Source organism: Chanos chanos, chromosome 2 (assembly GCF_902362185.1).
Source record: "Chanos chanos chromosome 2, fChaCha1.1, whole genome shotgun sequence".
NCBI classification, from domain to species: domain Eukaryota; kingdom Metazoa; phylum Chordata; class Actinopteri; order Gonorynchiformes; family Chanidae; genus Chanos; species Chanos chanos.
The window spans coordinates 34303913-34328408 of NC_044496.1; the positions used below are offsets into that span (position 1 = coordinate 34303913).

General features: G+C 43.8%; 1 protein-coding gene across 1 annotated transcript in view; it reads right to left on the minus strand.

Moving 5' to 3' along the window:
* Window positions 1–1278: 1278 nt before the first annotated feature.
* trim44 (tripartite motif containing 44) overlaps window positions 1279–24496 on the minus strand; it is a 32264-nt gene continuing 9046 nt past the window's right edge. Inside the window, exons 5-6 of the mRNA XM_030766242.1 lie at window positions 23693–23715; window positions 1279–1570 (exon numbers count right to left, since the gene is read on the minus strand). Of these exons, the coding sequence (XP_030622102.1) occupies window positions 1486–1570; window positions 23693–23715 (108 nt within the window). The 3' untranslated portion in view covers window positions 1279–1485. The remainder of the gene's footprint in view (window positions 1571–23692; window positions 23716–24496) is intronic.

Genomic DNA, 24496 nt, shown 5'->3' on the forward strand with positions numbered 1-24496 from the left:
ACTAAAACCGGTTTACTATTCTGTTTGAGTTATAAATACCCTTTACTGATATGAATTATGTCATCACTGTGGCTATAAACAAAGATTGGAAGACATATTTTCTGTTTTCAATGTAAAAAAAAAAGAACATGCTCCTGTCAAAAGCTTTTATTAAAGCATATACTGAAAAATAAATGTTGTAATTTTTTCCCCATCAGTCCAAAACCAAAACCAAAGAAGCAGATGAAGAAGAAGAAGATTAAAGGCAAGACATGATTTGAGCGTTCAAAAAGAGACATCTCGTCATGACTAAAAACTAAAGAAGAGAAAGCAAGAAGAGTACATTGCAGTGGAGTGCACAAACAGCACAGATGTACACAAATATGATGAATCTTCATTAAAGCTGTAGGCAGTGTATAGCCAAAGACCTGCTGCTACAGTTCTCCTTTACAGAGCGTTGGTAGTTCTATTATGCTACCACACAGTCAAACATCATTTTCTCATATACAAACAGGTCAACACAAGTCTCTTCAGAAATACAGTGATCTGTAGCGTAGTTTTCACAAGTTATTTAAGGCATTTGTTGTTGTCCCTGTACATGAGCAGAACAACACGCCTCCATCAGCACCAAGGGGCCTCTGATCACCAAGGACCAATTTACTGCTTTAATTTCTCCGGTTCAAGACAGACCTCATGGTGTATGTGTATCTGCTTTATTTTCTCCTGTTTAAGACAGTCCTCATAGTGCAAGTGCAGATCTCAGGGCAGAGAAAACAGAGGCTGGTGTTAATCGCTGTCTTGTTCTTGCTGATGACACGGGGGTTTTGGCGGGGGTGGGGGGGGGGGGGCGCAGACTGAGAAAGATAAAATGTGATTGATGAGGGACATAGTAATTCACTCCCAGAGTTTCCCCCCAAAAAAACAGCTGAAAAGTTGGAAAATAGAGGAACTAAGATTATTCTCCAGTTCTTTGCATTGCAATATTTCAAATCTTCTGATTTTCAACCAAGGCCTTGTTTGAGGAGAAGCAGAAGATGACCAGCTAGCATGGGTTAAAACATCAGTACGACAGTCTGCTGTCTGGAGCTTCCAGTGGCCTCTGCATATTTTTCAGATCAGGATCATTTTTTCCTCCATGCACAGAAACACAATTACAGCAGTAAACATTCTGTCTGGTGGGTTTTGATTCTCCAGTAACCATGGTTTCCTGATTCTAAACCAGCAAATCAAATATTGGATCACACATGAAGGCAGAATCTGATTTTTTTGGGGGGGGGGGGGGGGGGGAGCATCAGTCAGAGCAGTCTGTTTAGAAAAAAGCGCAATGCCAAATCAACGTTAGAGAAATGTTGGTCCAACCACAGAATGCAGGGGCACATGCCAATCTCCTCTAATGAGGTACAGAGAGAGAGAGAGAAAGAAAATGAAAGTGAGAGAGAGAAAGAGAGAGAGAGAGAGAGAGAGAGAGAGAGAAGGTTAGTCATCCGCAGGCCTGGACTCTTGATGCTAGGGTGTGTGTCCCATGAATGATCCGGATCCACCTTCTCCAAAGTCGTGGGGGTCGCGGGGGTCGTGTCTGGGTTCCGGTAGCCTGGAGCACAGAGAGAGGACACTTATATAAGATTATTTCCCTGGGAAATTCACCGAAGTGACTTTATCATACCCTGCTCGCTCTGTCCTTTCTCTCTGTGTTTATCTGCTAATCTTTAACCGTGGTGGGCAGTGGTAGACTCAATCAGAGAGCCTCAGAGCATGTCAACTAGATTCAGAGAGAACAATCTCAACTAATCACATTGCTCTAATTGGATTTTAGAGGAAGAGAGCAGCTGGGCTCAGTTTTGCACACAGGAACAGACAGCTCTCCCCTCCCACTGTCCCTATCTGCAGCTCTCCCAGTACATCCACACTGACAGCACACTGTCTGTATTTACCTCAACTCTCTCTTCCCTTTCCCCTCTTCTCTTTTCACTCTCTCTCTCTCTCTGTTCTGTCTCCTGATCTTTTTCTGTCCTCTGATTCTTATTCTTTCTTTTGTATTCTATTTCCAGTCTATCTCTAGCTCTCATTCTCATGCTCTCTCTCTCTCTCTCTCTCTCTCTCTCCTCCAGAGCCATAAAGAGTGTTGTTACCTTAACCTCTTAACTTCATAAAGATCTCAGACACAACGATAGGTGTGATGCCGTCTCGGCAGGCTCCGCAGCCATAACTTTGAAACACAGCTTGCATCATATGATGCCACATAAATACTTTGTTGTAGGAAGACAGACCAAATCTCTGTTTTTTGTTGAGCTCACAAGTCCATGAGTGTATTCTTTTGTCATATTGTGGTTCACAGACAGCACGATGCATCTTCACGTGTAAAGAAGGTAAAAATCCATAAGGACTCGTGCTTTTCCTGTCAGAGGGAGTCAGTGATTGGCGGAGTGATACATCTGTGTCTAACACTCACACAGCTTTTATCAGCACTTATGTGTAGTTTGCTTCTCACAGGAGAAAGAAGAAGCAGAATGGACTACATATGCTTCCCTCCAGTGCCCAGTAGACTATTTATACTCAGATAAAACATGCGCATGTTATAACTTATTTATTCTACCCTGAGGAAACAGAAATTGGGGGAAAAAAAGCTTTGGTGGAAGGTATAAGAAAAGTATAAAACTGGAGATGTAGGCCAAAAAAAGGGGGGGGGTGTAATTTCTCTGAGAGGTAGAAAACCTCTTCGTTCCCTTCCCGCAGCCCTCTGTAAAAACCCAGGGCCGTGCAAGAGAGGGAGGGGGGCGGCACACGGGTCAGAAAAGCTGTGTGCTAGTGAGGGTTTTTACTATGCATGATTTATTAATGTACTGTAATGTATTCAATGCATTAATGATGAGGACCAATCATCTCCCCTTCACAGCCCATGTGACCGGGACCTCAGAACAGGCCCACAAGCTGAGTGGACCAGTTAAAGGACCAGAGCCAATGGGAATCGATTGTTACGTTAAGGGACATGATAAATGGCCCCTGTGTGTGTGTGTGTACGTGTGTGTGTCTCTGTGTGTGCGCATGTGTGTGTGCATGTGTGTGTGCATGTGTGTTAATTCACTGAGAGAAGGGGCAGCAAGGGGAGAAAGTGCTAATCTAACTCATCCACAGTCTGGGGGTAGCCCAAGAACGGCTTGTCAGACCTTGGAGAGAGGTCCATCACTCATGTACTAATGGCTGTCCAGTTAAGATCATTCCTGTTCTCTGGTCATGCTGTCTTTCATTCTTTCTCTCTCTCAGCTGGGAGGGAGAGATGCTAGGGGGGTGGGGGTTGGAGTTGGGATTGGGGTCTTGAACAGCCATGTTTTGGCTCAGAACCGAGACTGCCCTGGGTTCTGACGCCAAACTCTGGCACTGGTCTGTGGCTTCCCTTCCATGCTCTCTCTCTCACTCTCTCTCTCTCTCTCTCTCTCTCTTTGTGCCTTTTCTGCCCGGTGACTAATCAGATGGAGGCAAACTCTCAATCCTGTGAGGCAAGAGAACAACCTGATTATGCAGAGAAGACTCATGAACGTGTGCAAGTCTGTTTGCAGAGCACTTGAAGCAAAAAAAAGAAAAAAAAAAAAGAAAAAACCCTGGGGTAAATAAATATTCCAATTTGCATTTCCAAATAGCCACGATGTTGTTTGGACACACTCCATCACATTAAAGTACACATGAGGTATTCCCATAGGGAGCAAGATCCTCTCCCTAATGAGAGACGTTCTCTAATGGTTATTGATAGGGCCCTAAGGAGACCACTCTTACCATGTGCCCATACAATCCACCCTCTCTCTCTCTCTCTCTCTCTTTCTCTCTCTCTCTGTTACTTAATGATGGAAAACTTATAGCTTCTCTAGGATAATTTAACACCACAAACAGCTTTGGGAAATGTGGGGGGTGGGGGTGGGGAGAAAAAGAGAGAGAGAGAGTGAGAGAGAAAGTGTTGAGCGGTGACTCACAGTATGATGGGTAGTTTGATGTATCTGGGTGAGTGCATGACTGGACCTAATTGGCCGTTATTTCTTGGGGCTCTTTCTCTCTCTCTCTTTCTCTCCCTCTCTTCATGTGCAATGCTAATATAATCTCCCCCTTTCATCAGACATGTCTGTTCTAGCCTCGTTTGGAGACACTCATGGCTGTCTCCCAGTAAGCCCACAATACTCCCCTGCTATCGCTGCAGCAAATTTCAGTTCTGTATGGCATGGCAGAAAAAGGAGGAAGTGGAGGGTAAGAGAATGAGGAGAGAATGGAGTGAGTGTTATTCATGAGGAGTGAACAGGTTCACAGGAAAACCATGCAGTATTCAAGCTGGTGTGGAGAGTGGAAAAGTGTTTATTGGATAACCTCACAGAGTTGGAGACAAAGAATAGGCAGAAGACAAGGGACAAAAGTGAGAGAGGGACAGAGAGAGAGAGAGAGAGAGAGAGCGAGAGGGATATCAAGCAGTCAGAAGAGCATGATCTCCCACTGTACGCTCTACTGCACTGTTTGATAGTGGAGAGGTTACAGTCCTGCCCACACTCACTGGCTACTGCTCTAATATTATCCCAATAAAATCTCCCAAGGCTCTCTGTTCGCTCTCTTGTTCTCTCTTTCTCTCTCCCTATCTCTCTCTCTCTCTCCTCCACCTCCTCACCACACACAGCGAGAATTCACACCAGCCCACACGCATTCTAAACTCAGAGACAAAACGGAAAAAAGAAGAGTGACAGATTAATGAAGCAATGCAGACACGTCGACAGAACATGACAAAGCCAAAGTGCTGGGAGAAAGACGAATCGGAGCCACGTTCCAAAGAGACACTCAGCTCCCGCTGACAGAGAGCCGCTAAGTCTGGAAAAACAAAACCTAGAAAGTCAGTTAAGATACAAAAAAAAGGTTTCCAAAATAAAGCAGTAAAGGGAAGAGTGATTGGGAGAGAGAGAGGAGACTTGATGGGGGAGGGAAAAGAGTAGGGCTATTATTTCAGCCTCTGTAGAGAGAAACCATCAAACAATATGCATGAGTCAAGCACGCCTCCCCAGACCCTTCATACGGTCACTTTCACATCCTGCCTGTGTACCCAGAGAGTGTACGCATCAGTGGGCAATGTGTCAGACACCACAGAGCAGAGCAGTGCACAGGAGAAGAGAGCAGAGGAGAGGAGAAGAGAGGAGAGGAGAGGAGAGGAGAGGAGAGGAGAGGAGAGGAGAGGAGAGGAGAGGAGAAATGAGAAGACAGACAAACATAGCTTAGTCACTGTTCATTACATAGCACTGGATGCTCAGCTGACATCACAAGCACTTTATTTCTCCTTTGCTTCTCTGACTCATACCCATGTGAGCAGACAAATAAGTCAGAGGCATTTAGAGGAGTGACATGCTTCACTGATCTCCTCACCTGGCTGTGCTAATCTGGGTAAAACTGGGCCAGGTGGATGGTACTCATCTGTGGATGACTAAGTCTCGTGTGGAGGGCTGGTATCAGGTGCATGGGGTCCTGGTTTTACAGAGAGGAGACTCCACAAAAGCATTTAGCCAAAGGTACAAATCTCTCCCCGCATGGCCTCTTCACACAGATCAGTAAAACGCGTTCAGGTAACAGAACTCTCAAAACTGATGGAGTCAGTCAAACACGAATTCACATAATGATTTTACAATCACAGTTGCTGCCACAGGGGTAATGGAGGAATTCATTTAAGGTCCAAGTTGTTTCTTGTGGCTGGCAGTAATGAATAGCTCATTAATTAGAGTGTGAAATTAAAAATTGAGACCAAACAAAAGAAACAAAGCAATCTCACTCTTCAACGTGCAAGAGACAAGCTCTTCCTAATCCTGCTTACAACGCTGGTAATGCCCCCCAACACCCTGTTTTCATCAAGATGCAAATGCCGATTAACAATTTCTCGCCATTCAGCACTCAGACAGACAGCAGACTGGTGGCTCTTTTCTTTTACTCCCTCCTGAACTCATTAAAGAGCAATTAGCCAGTAATGAATGATAAATGGACATGTTGGGAGTGGATCAGGGGAAGACGGGATTGGAGGAATAGTAAGGACATCACAAGATTGACTGACAGGACATATAATCCATTCAAGCCAGTGGCGTGTTCCGGTTTTATCCACAATTTTGTAAAATGGAGAAGACTGACGCTATTCTTAACTTTTGCAAAAGAAAAAAAACACCAGACAACACTCACTGAAAGACAAAAGCATAAGCCAAATTGACACAGGAGATACGTGGATCTAACAGATAATGAAAAAGAGAGAAAGATCTGGTTAGTAGTCCATTCTTCCTCTCGAGCTGCGAGTGCAGAGGTTTTGTGAGATTATGGTGATATAGTCAAATTACAGATCCAAACCCAGACCAGGCGCTCTGCAAATGCTTCAGCAGTCTTATTTTGGGTTTCAGAAAATGAGTATTTCAATCTCCTCCTACTTGAGCTTGACAGCACTGCTGAGTGGAGCAGATCTCAACAGGACCGTCTGTTTTTTCTCCAACATGCCCTTGAAAAAGATTCAAACTTTCTACACTCTTTTTACATGAGCACAAAGTGTCTTCTCTACATAACTTGTCAGAGACCTGCAGAAACTTCAAGAGGAGGATGATAACAAAGGCAAAAAAAGAAATCGTAGACCTGTCTATGAAACATTTCTTCTTTGATCCTCAATGGATGATGGCGAGAACCATCACTGACCACTACAGACTATTAGAGACATATTTATATTTATGTTAGTGTGTGTGTGTGTGTATACATACATACATACATACATACATATATATATATATATATATATATATATATATATATGATGGTACTTGTGTGTTAATGGCTGGGAGTGTTTTCTGATGTCCAGATTGAGACATGAAGAGTGGCCCAGACGTTGACAGCTGCAGGTTTTGCTGGATAAGAGTTGTTAGCTGACGGTGAAAAGCAGAGTAAGTAAGGACTGACAGAACCAATGCTCTCTCTGACTAATAAACTTTTATGTGCACTAATGCATCTTGTAAAACGTCTGTCATGAAAGCCTGCCAAATCTTGGCGGTAATATAATATTCTTTAATACTGCACTTCATCATAGCGCAGGAGTGATGGCAGAATATGTAGTTTTCCTCTGCTTGGAGAAATGCGACATGCCACACTCCGATCTCCAAGCCAGCAGACACCGGCTTTACGACTGTGAGAGACTAGAGGAAAGAAAGAAAGGCAAAGCTTTCCATTCAAACCTTAAAAGGTAAACAGATAAACAGCAGGAAATCAGTTGGTTAAATGAGCAGAAGAGGGGGAGGACAGGACAGGGAGCAGTGGATGGATGTGTGGGTTGGCGGGGAACGTCGTGTGCATGTTAAGGTGCTCCGTGCTGCAGTAGTCGGGGTAATTAAATACTGTCACTAACGTGTTTGGAGGTTTCACTCGAGGTTGGCTTCTCAGCGTCTGAATACTGATTCCTGGGTAGGAGGGGCCAAGGGCCGTGGCAACGCATAAATCTCTGTGGCAACAGTGTGTCCCTGAAAATGAAGTGTCTGAGGGAGACTTGGCACTGTCGCTTGTTTCCTACAGTTCTGAGATTGGCTCATTGGGTGGACCTTCTGGGTCATGACCTTTGGCACTGTGTCAAGGGGGACAAATATTTTGGCCCCCCAGGTGTGAGTATCCACGTTGACGGCTGAGGCCTGAGCGGCAGGCTGTGATTTGCTGGCCCTGTCTCAGAGCTTACAGGTCAGACAGAGAAAAAGCTTTGATAACCTCCTGATTCATCACTCTTTATTCAGCCACGTGCTATCATCCGTACCATCAGACCCGCCACAACTCACAGCAGGCGTGTGTGTCAGAGAGTGCGTGCGTGTATGTGTGTGTGTGTGTGCGCACATGCTTGCAGGCAACCCATGCCAGGCTGTGTGCTGCATTAATCTCTGTGTGTGTTTTATGTGTGCCAAAATGTGTCTGTGTTCCTCTGCATTTAAATCAGGTTATATATGTCTGAGCCTGCTGCTCCTCCAGAGCTTTGTGAGTTTATGAATGTGTGTGTGTGTGTGTGTGTGTTTAATCTTGGAATGCACAGCTAAATGTGTGTGAAAATGTGTGTGTGTGTCTCTGCATGAGCATATAAATCATGTTGTATGTCTGAGTGTACTGACAGAGAGAGAGAGAGAGAGAGAGAGAGAGAGAGAGAGAGAGAGAGAGATTAGTGTGGTGACCTGCAGGGAGGTGATGAACATCAGTAAAGTTTTATTTACCTAAAGCCCCTCAACCTCTTTTTTCAGTGACCTGTTGCTCCATCTCTTGAAACCATAGCTGAGTTTCATTAAAGGCTTTGCGGAAAGTATCGAGAGAAGTCTTTTCCTCACGCCACAGGCTGACACCATGCTGTCTACACTTAAACCAGCACAGAGCAGGAGAACACACAAATCTAATGAAAGCAGAAAGGAATCCAAGGTTACTCTCGCCTCACCAGAACAAAAAGCTCAACTCATTCTCTAAGGCCTGCCCTGGCGCCAAGGTTGTGATCCATAGGATTGGGGGGCGCAGAAAGGAAGAGAGAGTGAGAGAGAGAGAGAGAGAGAAAGAGAGAAAGAGAGAGAGAGAGAGAGAGAGAGAGAGAGAGAGAGAGAGAGAGAGTGAGAGAGAGAGACAGAAGGCGAGAGCATGGTTTCTGAGAAAATTCAAAGTGACATGCCGGACTTGCTGGGCTCAAAGCACAGTTACCAGGGTTTTTTGTTCTACTGCTAATGCATTGGTGGAGGGGTGGGATCATGGCAGATCCCGCCCCTGTCGACACTACACCACTCACTGGGTCTGTTTGTGTAAGCCACAGCTTACTTTACTGCATTCAGAACTCCCCTCTAGACAAAGATAAAACAAAAAATTCTACTACAAATTATACTGGAAGATTCAAAGAGAAAGCCGTCTAGTCAAACGCTCCACAGTGGGTCATTAAAAAACAGACTGGAAGAGGCATGGCTCTACGTGTGTGGTTTAGTCAAATTTTTAAAGATTTGAATCAGTCTATGTGCATATGGTTTCCATGTCTGGGTTTCATTTCTAATGCTTCACCGAGCTGTTTTTTCTTTTTTAAATTAAATTTCAATTCACAATTTTTCTTTGAATTAATTTTTTTCCTTGTGGAAGAGCAAAGAGACAGACAGAGAGAGAGAGAGAGAGAGAGAGAGAGAGAGAGAGAGAAAGAAGAAGTGTTGTTGACTGGTTGATGGGTCAGACACATAGAGTATAAAACATGAAGCAATGAAACAGAGATGGTTTATAAAATACAGAAGCACAGACAGTGACACAGACAGTGACACAGATAGTGACATAGATGGTGTGTATACAGTGCCTTGTAATATAAATATTGTTGTTGACGACAGTTTGGATAACACATCGAAAAGCTCCATGAAAACACACAGCAGGACTTATAAGGTTATCAACTACAGCACTACACGACATACATTAGTAATATATCTGCCCAGAATACGCAGACAGGAACACTGTCAGAGACAAACCTACTACTGTCTTAGGCAACCTTGGCCTCCTCAAATAATTCTCACACACACATACACACACACACACACACACACACACACACACACACACACAGCCACTCCTCTCCTCTCCTGTGCTCTCCTCTCCTCCCCTCTCCTCTCCTTGCCGACCACACAGTATTTCATTCGACCATCCTCTGTGTGAGAGGAGGATATATGCTAGTACAATATCAATATGTAAAATGGATGTTTGTTACAGTTTCAGCAACACTATCTATGCAAACACACACACACGCTCGCTCACTCTCTCTCTCTCTCTCTCTCACTCTCACACATACAGACACACACACAGACACACACACAGACACACACACACATGCACACACACAGAGTAAGGTATTTTATCATGACCTTCTGGAAGCTGTATCTCTACATTGGCCTCCAGAACAGTGGAAATAATGTATTATTGACAACAACTCAGAGACAGCAACCCACTTGGACAGAAGGCAATGCATCATGGGTTATTCCCAGGAGTGTATGGACCACCGTTATCCCGTCTGTGTCCATGCAGAAAGTGCTTACTGCTCAGAACAGCCATCCACCTGGGATACTGCACCTCACTGCATTAGACGAGTACAGGGGAAAGGTCGCAGTCCAAAAATCAGAAAATGAAAACACCACAGAGAGGCACTGTGGGTAACTGCATCTCAGCTGAGATTACTCCTGTAAACGACTGTCCAATGGGCTGAGAGGAGAAACTACCTTTCAAAAGCTTCTCCCAAATAGAATCCTAGCATATATTAATTTTTTCATATATTTTCACCAGTTTTCTCATGCTGTACCTTTTTTTCGATAACCTTCACTTTCCATCTAAAAGCTCATATCTAACAGTGTGAAAAAAAGAATTTAAAAAGGCACGGCCGTATGAGAGTGCAGTGGTTTCCATGGCAACCTTAAATGAAAACGAGATTGCTATCAAAAGCTTTGTTGTGGCAAGATTACAGTTTTCATATGATATGATGAATATATTGAATCTCAAAGACATAAAAAATCACTTAGATAAGCAGAAAGTGCTGCACTTTCAAATCCACTCAAAACTCACGCTTCCCTTCTCTTTCTCTCTCTCACTCACTCACTCACTCACTCACTCAGTAATTCACTCATTCACTCATTCTGTCACTCTCTCTCAGTCACTCTCTCTCTCTCTCTCTTTCTCACTCACTCATTCTCTTTCACTCTCTCTCTGTCTTTCACTCACTCACTCACTCACTCACTCAATCTCTCTCTCTCTCTCACTCACTCAATCTCTCAATGTTTGTCTAAAATATATTACATGAGTTTGAGTCATCTGAAAACACAGACTATCTTAACATAAGAAAGTAAACAATGGGCAAGTGCCTGTATGTGTTTATTTCTGTGTGTGTATTAGGACAAGCTTCCTGTTTATCAAAGTTTTATTGGCTGTATGTATATATGTATTTACATGTGTGTGTTTGCTGATGTGTGTATGTGCAGGCAGAGTATTTGTGCATGTGTGTGTCTGTGTGTATATCTGTGTGTGTATCTGTGTCTTTTTACAGCATTCAACCAACAGTCCTCTAGTTTACAATCGCAACCCTGTAAATGATTTACATGCGAAACATATCACACACACACTGAAAAACAAAATATCACACAGACACACACTGCAGAAACTAAATATCACATACCCACTCACTCTCCTCACACATACACTGAAACATTTATCATATTACACACACTCTCCTCACACATATACTGAAACTTTCAACATATTACACACACACTCCTCACACATACACTGAAATATTTAACATATCACACACACACTCCTCACACATACACCGAAACATTCAACATATCACACATACACACACCTCGCACATACACTGAAACTTTCAACATATCACATACACACACACACACCTCAGACATACACCGAAACTTTCAACATATCACATATACACACTCCTCACACATACACCAAAACATTCAACATATCACATATACACACACCTCACACATACACCGAAACCTTCAACATATCACACATACACACACACACCTCACACATACACTGAAACATTCATATTAAACACACTCTCCTCACACATACACCAAAACTTTCAACATATCACACATACACACACCTCACACATACACCGAAACTTTCAACATATCACACACACACCTCAGACATACACTGAAACATTTAACGTATCACACACACACACACACCTCACACATACACCGAAACTTTCAACATATCACACATACACACACCTCACACATACACCGAAACTTTCAACATATCACACATACACACACACACACCTCAGACATACACTGAAACTTTCAACATATCACACACACACACACCTCACACATACACCGAAACTTTCAACATATCACACATACACATACCTCACACATACACCGAAACTTTCAACATATCACACATACACACACACACACCTCACACATACACTGAAACATTCATATTAAACACACTCTCCTCACACATACACTGAAACTTTCAACATATCACACATACACACACCTCAGACATACACTGAAACATTCAACATATCACACATACACGCTCCTCACACATGCACTGAAACATTTAACGTATCACACACACACACACACACACACACACACACACACACACACACACACACCTCACACATACACCGAAACTTTCAACATATCACACACACACCTCAGACATACACTGAAACATTTAACATATCACACATACACACTCCTCACACATACACCAAAACTTTCAACATATCACACATACACACACCTCACACATACACTGAAACTTTCAACATATCACACATACACACACCTCACACATACACCGAAACTTTCAACATATCACACATACACACACCTCACACATACACCGAAACTTTCAGCATATCACACACCTCACACATACACCGAAACTTTCAACATATCACACATACACACACCTCACACATACACCGACACTTTCAACATATCACACATACACACACCTCACACATACACCGAAACATTCAACATATCACACATACACACACCTCACACATACACTGAAACATTTAACGGATCACACACACACACACACCTCACACATACACTGAAACATTCAACATATCACACACACACACATACACCTCAGACATACACTGAAACATTCAACATATTACACACACACTACTCACTCATACACCGAAACTTTCAACATATCACACATACACACACCTCACACATACACTGAAACATTTAACATATCACACATACACACCTCACACATACACTGAAAAAACAAAATATCACACACACCACACATATACTACAACAACAACATAACACACACATGCACACATACTGCACACGTGTACTGCGACAAGTGAAACACTCAAATTCCATTCCATCTGTGTTGAATGTGTAACTAGACTGTGTTTTCTGCAGTGAGCATGGGAATTTTCAGCATGCTAGTGGCAGGGAGATTGGCAGTAATTATCAGTAGACTATAGCTCTTATTCTCAGAATGACTGACTTTCAACCCCATCATGTGGAAGTAAGCTTTGGAAAAATATGCCCTCAGGGTCCTAAAGCCTGCCTGTCTATTTCCAGCTACAGATACCTCACACCTGACAGGTGTTTACACATCCCCAAGCCAGATCTCTCTCTCTCTCTCTCTCATCCAGGCAACTCTACCAAAAATAACAACAGCCTTAACTCAGCACAGAAGGAGAAAATACAGAAGCACACGCGTGTGTGTCTATGCACACGCACACACACACAGAGGTATAGACATACACACACCTGCATGCATGAACACACAGATGCACGCACGCAAGCGCAGACACTGACACGGACACAGACACAGACATGCACACACGCACGTATACACACAAAAGACGCGGAGCAGAAATACTGTAGTGGTACACTATTTATGCTGCCACTGTAACTGTTTAGTTAAGTGTCTCTGAATAACTTTCACTCCTTATCTGTCAGCTCTCACAGGTAACACTGTCCCTACATTCTCCACCCTCACATGTAACACTGTCCCTACAGTCCCCACTCTCACAGGTAACACTGTCCCTACAGTCTCCACCCTCACAGGTAACACTGTCCTACAGTTTCCACCCTCACAGGTAACACAGTCCCTACAGTCTCCACCCTCACAGGTAACACTGTCCCTACAGTCTCCACCCTCACAGGTAACACTGTCCCTACACTCTCACAGGTAACACTGTCCTAGAGTCTCCACTCTCACAGGTAACACTGTCCTACAGTTTCCACCCTCACAGGTAACACTGTCCCTACAGTCTCCACCCTCACAGGTAACACTGTCCCTACAGTCTCCACTCTCACAAGTAACACTGTCCCTACAGTCCAAACTCTCACAGGTAACACTGTCCCTACAGTCTCCACCCTGACAGGTAACACTGTCCCTACAGTCTCCACTCTCACAGGTAACACTGCCCCTACAGTCTCCACTCTCACAGGTAACACTGTCCCTACAGTCCTCACTCTCACAGGTAACACTGTCCCTACAGTCTCCACCCTCACAGGTAACACTGTCCTACAGTCTCCACTCTCACAGGTAACACTGTCCCTACAGTCTCCACCCTCACAGGTAACACTGTCCCTACAGTCTCCACTCTCACAGGTAACACTGTCCCTACAGTCTCCACCCTCACAGGTAACACTGTCCCTACAGTCTCCACCCTCACAGGTAACACTGTCCTACAGTCTCCACTCTCACAGGTAACACTGTCCCTACAGTCTCCACTCTCACAGGTAACACTGTCCCTACAGTCTCCACCCTCACAGGTAACACTGTCCCTACAGTCTCCACTCTCACAGGTAACACTGTCCCTACAGTCTCCACTCTCACAGGTAACACTGTCCCTACAGTCTCCACTCTCACAGGTAACACTGTCCCTACAGTCTCCACCCTCACAGGTAACACTGTCCTACTGTCTCCACTCTCACAGGTAACACTGTCCCTACAGTCTCCACTCTCACAGGTAACACTGTCCCTACAGTCCTCACTCTCACAGGTAACACTGTTCCTACAGTCTCCACCCTCACAGGTAACACTGTCCCTACAGTCTCCACTCTCACAGGTAACACTGTCCTAGAGTCTCCACTCTCACAGGTAACACTGTCCCTACAGTCTCCACTCTCACAGGTAACACTGTCCCTACAGTCTCCACCCTCACAGGTAACACTGTCCTACAGTCTCCACTCTCACAGGTAACACTGTCCTACAGTCTCCACTCTCACAGGTAACACTGTCCCTACAGTCTCCACTCTCACAGGTAACACTGTCCCTACAGTCTCCACCCTCACAGGTAACACTGCCCCTACAGTCTCCACTCTCACAGGTAACACTGTCCTACAGTCTCCACTCTCACAGGTAACACTGTCCCTACAGTCCAAACTCTCACAGGTAACACTGTCCCTACAGTCCTCACTCTCACAGGTAACACTGTCCCTACAGTCTCCACCCTCACAGGTAACACTGTCCCTACAGTCCTTACTCTCACAAGTAACACTGTCCCTACAGTCTCCACTCTCACAGGTAACACTGTCCCTACAGTCTCCACTCTCACAGGTAACACTGTCCCTACAGTCTCCACCCTCACAGGTAACACTGCCCCTACAGTCTCCACTCTCACAGGTAACACTGTCCCTACAGTCTCCACCCTCACAGGTAACACTGTCCTACAGTCTCCACCCTCACAGGTAGCACTGTCCTACAGTCTCCACCCTCACAGGTAACACTGTCCCTACAGTCTCCACCCTCACAGGTAACACTGTCCCTACAGTCTCCACTCTCACAGGTAACACTGTCCCTACAGTCTCCACTCTCACAGGTAACACTGTCCCTACAGTCCCCACTCTCACAGGTAACACTGTCCTACAGTCTCCACCCTCACAGGTAACACTGTCCCTACAGTCTCCACTCTCACAGGTAACACTGTCCCTACAGTCCCCACCCTCACAGGTAACACTGTCCCTACAGTCTCCACTCTCACAGGTAACACTGCCCCTACAGTCTCCACTCTCACAGGTAACACTGCCCCTACAGTCTCCACTCTCACAGGTAACACTGTCCCTACAGTCTCCACCCTCACAGGTAACACTGTCCCTACAGTCTCCACCCTCACAGGTAACACTGTCCCTACAGTCTCCACCCTCACAGGTAACACTGTCCCTACAGTCTCCACCCTCACAGGTAACACTGTCCCTACAGTCCCCACTCTCACAGGTAACACTGTCCTACAGTCTCCACCCTCACAGGTAACACTGTCCCTACAGTCTCCACTCTCACAGGTAACACTGTCCCTACAGTCCCCACCCTCACAGGTAACACTGTCCCTACAGTCTCCACTCTCACAGGTAACACTGCCCCTACAGTCTCCACTCTCACAGGTAACACTGTCCCTACAGTCTCCACTCTCACAGGTAACTCTGTCCTACAGTCTCCTCTCTCACAGGTAACACTGTCCCTACAGTCTCCACTCTCACAGGTAACACTGTCCCTACAGTCTCCACCCTCACAGGTAACACTGTCCCTACAGTCTCCACTCTCACAGGTAACACTGTCCCTACAGTCTCCACTCTCACAGGTAACACTGTCCTACAGTCTCCACCCTCACAGGTAACACTGTCCCTACAGTCTCCACCCTCACAGGTAACACTGTCCCTACAGTCTCCACTCTCACAGGTAACACTGTCCCTACAGTCCTCACTCTCACAGGTAACACTGTCCCTACAGTCTCCACTCTCACAGGTAACACTGTCCTAGAGTCTCCACCCTCACAGGTAACACTGTCCTACAGTCTCCACTCTCACAGGTAACACTGTCCCTACAGTCCTCACTCTCACAGGTAACACTGCCCCTACAGTCTCCACTCTCACAGGTAACACTGTCCCTACAGTCTCCACTCTCACAGGTAACACTGTCCCTACAGTCTCCACCCTCACAGGTAACACTGTCCCTACAGTCTCCACTCTCACAGGTAACACTGTCCTAGAGTCTCCACCCTCACAGGTAACACTGTCCCTACAGTCTCCACTCTCACAGGTAACACTGTCCCTACAGTCTCCACTCTCACAGGTAACACTGTCCCTACAGTCTCCACCCTCACAGGTAACACTGTCCCTACAGTCTCCACTCTCACAGGTAACACTGTCCCTACAGTCTCCACCCTCACAGGTAACACTGTCCCTACAGTCTCCACCCTCACAGGTAACACTGTCCTAGAGTCTCCACTCTCACAGGTAACACTGTCCCTACAGTCTCCACTCTCACAGGTAACACTGTCCCTACAGTCTCCACTCTCACAGGTAACACTGTCCCTACAGTCTCCACTCTCACAGGTAACACTGTCCTACAGTCTCCACTCTCACAGGTAACACTGTCCCTACAGTCTCCACCCTCACAGGTAACACTGTCCCTACAGTCTCCACCCTCACAGGTAACACTGTCCCTACAGTCTCCACCCTCACAGGTAACACTGTCCTAGAGTCTCCACCCTCACAGGTAACACTGTCCTAGAGTCTCCACCCTCACAGGTAACACTGTCCCTACAGTCTCCACTCTCACAGGTAACACTGTCCCTACAGTCTCCACTCTCACAGGTAACGCTGTCCTACAGTCTCCACTCTCACAGGTAACACTGTCCCTACAGTCTCCACTCTCACAGGTAGCACTGTTCCTACAGTTTCTGCCTGACACACAGAACTGCAGGGCAAAAACAATCTGTCTCTGATATGAGATACACAGACAGACCATGGAGGAGAGATAGAGGGGGGGAGGGGGGTAGCAGCTCAGAGTGTGGAGATCTCCTATGGTAATTAGAAATACCTGTCTCCCTGAGTATGTTATCATATTGTTGCGATTACACAGGTTGATTTATATGCTTCACCCATCTCCAGTGCCAGAAAGACTCTGTACACTTCACACACCCTCAGATCCTCTCTCTCTCACACACACACACGCACGCATGCACACAGAGAGAAGGAGGAACAGATAACTGTTTACCATAACCATTTCTCATAGACCAGTACACACACACACACACACACACACACACACACACACATACACGCACACACAGATGACTTTCCCCATTTCTCACAGACAAGTTCCCTCAAATGCATGCAAGCACATCTGCTCATACACACACACACACACACACACACACACACACACACACACACACACAGACACAGACACACACACACACACACTAAGGAACAGATAACTTTCCACCTTTCCAAAAGCAGCAATACAACGACTTTCGTAGACAAAGAAAAAGAAAAGTGAGAGAAAGAAAAATGAAAGAATAAATGAGTGAATGAATGAATATTAGACTAAAAAGTATTGTTTCTTCCAGAACATGAGCTGACAGACTCACATGCTAATGTCCAAACACAGATAACTGTTTAACACCATATGATCAAGGCAGTAGGACATGCTTAAACATGTGCTTCACCTGTTTGTCTTTGTCTTGTTTGTTTGTTTGTTTCCTTGTTTTTATATGAAGCCACAAATCTGTGCGGTTAGCAAAATGTCCTCAGACTACCTATTGGTACCCAGATGGTGAGAGAGCTAATATGGAGGCCACATGCAATGTCTTTTTCTTCTTGTATTTTTGTTGTTTTAAGTTAGTTTGTTTAAAGTCTGTCCAGACAGATTTTAGATGAAGTTTAACTGGCAGAAGTGCCAAGCAGTCAGCTGTATAAAACTACAGTGGAAAGCAGATAAAGCCTACACTGACAAACACTCAACTCAAGGCTGAGCAAACTTGGCTGGTACATGCAACTGGTGTAACAAAAAAATATATAAATGCATATTATATATAACGTAGTATGTCGAATATTTTAGGCCAGGTTAAAATGGAAAGGATAATAAAAATGGGTCAAAGTGGGAGAAAGAGGGAGAAAGAGAGAGAGAGAGAGAGAGAGAGAGAGAGAGAGAGAAAACTTGTTGGGGGGGTATTACATTTTTCCAAGAGTCATCAATAGAACTTGAAAAATTGGACAAATTAGCCTCTATTAAAGTTAGTCAAATTATCCAGTGCTAATATTTTGAAGGGGAGTAGTGCTATTAATAGAATGGGGTTTTCAGCGGGTTGTTGTTGTGAGACAAGAGAGGAAGATTCGTCTTGACGAATGCAAAAATCAAGAATATTGAAATAACAGTACGGTCTAACTAATGTCTGTGTATAATACAGTTGATATGTGACCAGAGTTAATGGTGAGACACATCATGCTAATGGCGTGAAAAGATACAGCTCTGGCTGTGTTCAGTGAAACACTTGTGAGAGATTTATACTGCTGAAGAGCTGGACGGTCAAGGTGATGCAGAACACAAAAACAGAGGGAAGAGATGCCGTATTACTGACAACGGAAAATTAAGTTGGGTTAGCACATTCCAGATAAAATCTATATCCTTAAAGACAGGATTGTAGCCATCAAATGCTGTAGACTACTGTCTGAAGATGTTTAAGAGTGACCTGTTTGAGGTTTGAGCTGTCAGAAAGAGCCAATTACCTTATCAGGTCACATTCCAGTAACTTTGTCCATAACTCCAGTAATGCCCAGTAACATTATGGATGTTCTGTAATGTTCTCCTTCATGACGGCATGATTAAAATTAGGATTATATTCAAGCAATTCTTCAAGACTTTAAAGTAAGTGACGGAGAGGCTGTTGTGGGAGGGGCCATATAGTAAGAGATTGGGACTCGCCCTTTTATTCTTAAAAAATTAGTTAAAGAAAAACAGGATTAAACATTTACAAACAGAGTTATAGACGAGGGAAAAAGTACGTTCTGATTCAGGGGCGTAATGAGCCCCAATGCAGGATGGTCAAGGTGGGCCCCACAGCCCATCTCACTTTACCAGAACGTGTGGTGATGTAATGTCAGTAGTGAACGGGAAATGTACTTTGAAGCACACAGCCTCAAAATTACCGGCAACAGCTAAATGCAATGCACAGCTGATGCCACAATTATATCATTAGGCCACTAGTAATAGGCAACAGACTACTGAACATTACAGGAAAGGACAGAAAATAGCAAGACCTATCCATGGCCCTCATATATATTATCAATGGAAGATGGAATGCATTAGCATTTCCCAAGTTAAATCAAGATGGTGATTGGCTATGTCAAAATCTGATGTCAGTGCACCACAACAGATTAAAAACTATTTTTGGAGGCTTTGCTTTTTGTTTCTCAGCTGGTTCTTTTAAGGTTCATTTTTGAAACCTGCTTTTATGTTTGTACTTGTACTCCATAGCTTCTTGACTCGCTGTTTCACTGTGTGGAAACTGAGCTAGCTCAAGTTCAATGCACTGTTTTTGCCATGCAGTAAGCATGTTCATCATTACCATGACCCAGAATTCTGAGTGCCCACTTTTTTGAACATCAAATTAAACTCATTAATCCTCATGAAGACTTCATTTAGAACTATAATATATAGCCATGAGTTCATACAAATATATAAGTATGTATAACTGTTGTATCCTGTTGTGTTATTTATTCTGTCAACGACGTTAAGAATGACACACCATCAAACAGATGACTCTGCGCGATATATACTTAAAGGGCCTGATTATACTGACAAGTAGCTCACGCTCACGGGCTCCAGTGCAGCTGCATTACCTGCTTACTGTTAGCTACGCTGCTGGTCTGATAAATGCAGACACTATCAATTTGTGTTAAAACAAAGAAATATGAATGAGTTCATTAAAGGAGTGTGTTGTGTGTGTGTGTGTATGTGTATTATTTTCTAAAACATATTTACACTGAGTTCAGAGTGAAATTTAAACTTAAATTTGATCCAAATAAATGAAAAATTTAAGCGTTATAATTCCAAAAGGCTTAGATTTGCATCCAGAGATATCGTCAGGTTTCTTGTAAATCATTTAGATGAGATATTAAATTCTGGACATTAAATCTCATAATAATTCTGAAACAATAACATTTCACATATTTCTCTCTTTCTATTTCTGTACCTCAAACTTTAACGTATCCATGGCAACAGATGTTTAAAGTGTATGGAACAAATTTAGCTCAGACTCAAAACAGTAGGTACTTAACTCAAAATTAAGAAGTTATTGGAAGAAAGGTTCTGACAGTGAAATTAAAAACAGGCGTTTATTGGGAGATCGTTTTTCAGTGCGCTAATTTTGGCGGGTAAAATTAAATCCCTATGAAAAAATGAACATCATTTGAATTTTAGTCAGCGGTACAGTAAAACCTTGGTAAAGACGATGCAAATGAATAGAATCCAGATTTTAAACTTAATAAACTAAATAGTACTTTTTGAAAAATCTCAATAAGATATTATCACATTTCCAGTGGGAACAGGACAAGACAGCTTTTGAAAAGAAAATGGCAATGAATATGAAATGCCATCTTATTCATCTAATTCAGTAACTAAGATTAAAATGATGCCAGAGGACTACCCCCTGTCACAGCATATAACAAAGCAAAAAACAAAAGCAAAGCAAAATTCAATTATAGCCGCACACAAGGTCTTTCAGACTAATCCAGAACAGAACAGGATGTTCATAGACTAAACCTGTAACTGCTGTAGAAAATGTACGCACGTTTCTAAATACAATACATAGACATGAAGGTGAATCAGTTTATAACAGACATAGTTAAACTTTCATCCATCAGTAAAAACATCTAATGGATATTTTACTATGCAGTCAACTGGAGGAGTAACAGAGGAGAGACCAGAACATGAAGTATGCCTGTGAGAAATGAGGACGATCTGTTTTGTTTTGGACAGACTGGTTAAGAGTCATATCTGACTACTCACTTCCAGTTAGCTTGTGTATTGCATGAACAGCCCATGAAAACACAACTATGTTTCATGTTTCTCAAGGTCAGATAAAAGATAATGTACTCCTATTAGACGAAGCCAAGATATGTTCAACACCCTCAATAGCTCCAACACCACGGGTCTCCTCTCATCAGATCGCCCTTACTGAAAACCTAGTACACTCTCTGACTCACACACTCTGGCTCGCACAGATTGATGAGGGAGACAATTATTATCATTTGTGACTTAATTACAGATAGAAAAAAGAAATCTAAATCCAAACTCTATCGATTAGCGTGTAATCCCCCCACCCCTTCTTCACACCTGCTCTGACTGTTTGATATACAACTCAGAAAATCAGATGAATAATTGTATTGGCTTATGTATATTTCTCAGCATTCATTATCCGCTGTCCTCCTTAACTGCCACTGCTCAGCCAACAATTCATCCCTCTCTCTCTTTATTCCTCCCTCCTGTTGGCGCAGTACACACACACACACACACACACACACACACACATTCGCACACGCACACACTCTCGAACACGTATGTTTACACACACACACACACACACACACACACACACACACACAGTGTTGACTCTTTAGCAGGTTCTGAAGAGGGCAGTAATTGGAAGATTAGATCTGCCTGATAAGTATGACGACATGGTTTGGTTTTTGTTTTGTTTCAGCTGTGTTACAGACCAGTGTCTGAGACAGAGAGGAGCATGCTGGGAATCAGGCCTCAATGGCAACAGAAGCCATACACTGATCTCAGTGAACAGATTAGTGTTTTTGCTCAGTAATCACTTTCCTGTTGAGATACCACTCCATTCCTCATCTCTATCTCTCTCCCTCTCTCTCTCCTTACTGCTCATCCCACATCTGTCTATCTGGCTGGGCTCTCAGTTATGATTCTATTACAGTTTATATGTGCAGTTATCTGATGCTCTACACCAGAGAGAGACTGGAGAACAGTCTTCTGCCTCTTTTATTTACAGGGACAGAGTGGTACTGCATACAGACAACACAACCCCCCAACCCCCAAGGTCCGGGTAACCAAGGTAACCAGGGTAAGGGCAACCCACTGAGGATCTGAACCTATCACCTTCTGTTACAAGAGAGTCAGATATCACACTCATGATATCTGGTCTTCTCCTACAAAGCTGTTTGCAAATCTTCACATTATGTAGTGGAAGATGTAAACTGAGTGAACTGTGGATGTATGTGCTGTGTTGGTGTGCCTTTTTAGCTGTTGTGCTCTTGACTACAGTGATGTCATTTGGTAGCATGCAGATGGTTTTACAAGCTGGGACAGTCCACACACAGAGAGGGCAGAGAAAGGACACTGACCAAACACACACACGTACGCATGCACGCACGCACACACACACACACACACACACACATGTATGCACGCACACACGCACATGCACACACACACACACACGCACGCACGCACGCACACACACACCTGCAAGCACACACACACGCACATACAGGTTTTGATTTCCCTTTGCTTCTGACTGTATTTATCCCTAGTGGCTTCGACAAGGAGTTTTAAAAATCATGCCAGTGAAGCTTATTGAATTGAAGAGAGAGAGAGAGAGAGAGAGAGAGAGAGAATAACAAAAAGAATGGAAGATATACCAAGGGTATGTACAGGTGTGTACAGGGGGAATGGCATTGAAGTTTCCTCCACAGAATCAACCTTCTCCATTATAAATACACACACACACGCGCACACCAGAGCAATTGTGTAAGACTGAAAATAGCTTATTGCCTCACAAAACAAGCCTATAAAGCAGTCGTGCGTGACATTCAGTAATAAATTGTCTGATTTCCCTCAGAGTGATTTTACCCTTAAACACCTTCATGCTGTTAGGGAGAGATCACAGACAGAGTGTTAGACACCCCCACACGCAGTCTATAACACTAACATATATTTAGAGAGAGAGAGAGAGAGAGAGTATATATAGTATATGCACTCTCTATATATACTCACATACATTTAAACACACACACACACACTCACAAACACTCACATACACACAGTACTCTCATACTCTCATACAGTGGTGAACAGCCTGCTCTGTAAATATTTGGCTTGATAATGCAGGTGGTCTCCTGCCCACGCTGTGACTCTGCTACACATAGAGATCAGAGTCGCTAATCATCACCCTTTACTGCAAACGTGACCAGAGTAAAATCAGCTCTGTGTCTGTGTGTGTGTGTGTGTGTGTGTGTATCTGTTTGATACGGAGAGGAAAGATATGGATAAAAGAGACTATTTTTTACACACTGAACTAGGCTAGTTTTATTAGCGTGCATAAGCACTAAGTATGAGAGACAAGTGAAGAAGTCTGTCTTACCGTGGCCTGACATCTGGCTCGAGCTGAAAGAGAAGAGACACACACACACACACACACACACACAGTTTCAGTATGGTGTGACATAACAAGCAGCAGTGAAGGTGCTGACAGTAACAGTAAAATAAAATAAAATAAAAAACACAAACCATACATAATGTGCATAAACACACAGACAGTGCTAATGAGCCAGAGCAGAGCTTTGTATTCACAATATAAAAGCTTAGGAATGAGGCAGGTACATTCAAGAGACTGCCAAACAACAATTCACGCTACAGCAGATTTATGAGGGCAATTCCCTGTGCGAGTGTGTGTGTGTGTGTATGTTTGTGTGTGTGTGCATACATGCACTCTTGTGTGTGTGTGTGTGTGGGTGTGTGTGTGTGTGGGTGTGTGTGCGCGCGTGTGTGAGTGCGTGCGTGTGTGAGTGTCTGTTTGAGTGTGTGTGTGCGCGCGTGCGTGTGAGTGTCTGTGTGTGTGTGTGTGTGTGTGACTGAGGGGGAGAGAGAGAGAGAGAGAGAGAGAGAATGAGAAAGTAAGAGAAAGAGAGAGAGAGAACTGTCTGGAGCTGTAATTAGCAGAGAGAGTGCTGGAGTGAGAGTTAGATAAGACTACAGAGAGGCCAGTTGGCCAATTTCATTAAAAAGTTAAAAAAGAGGGAAGAGAAGAGCACTTTAAAATTAGATTCAGATTATGAGAAATAGTGTGGGATAATTGCACTGAAATTGACAGTAAAAGGTAACATGAGGTAAGTTTTTTTACTTTATATTATGGGAGGACAGATTCCTTTATAAACAGACTTAATGG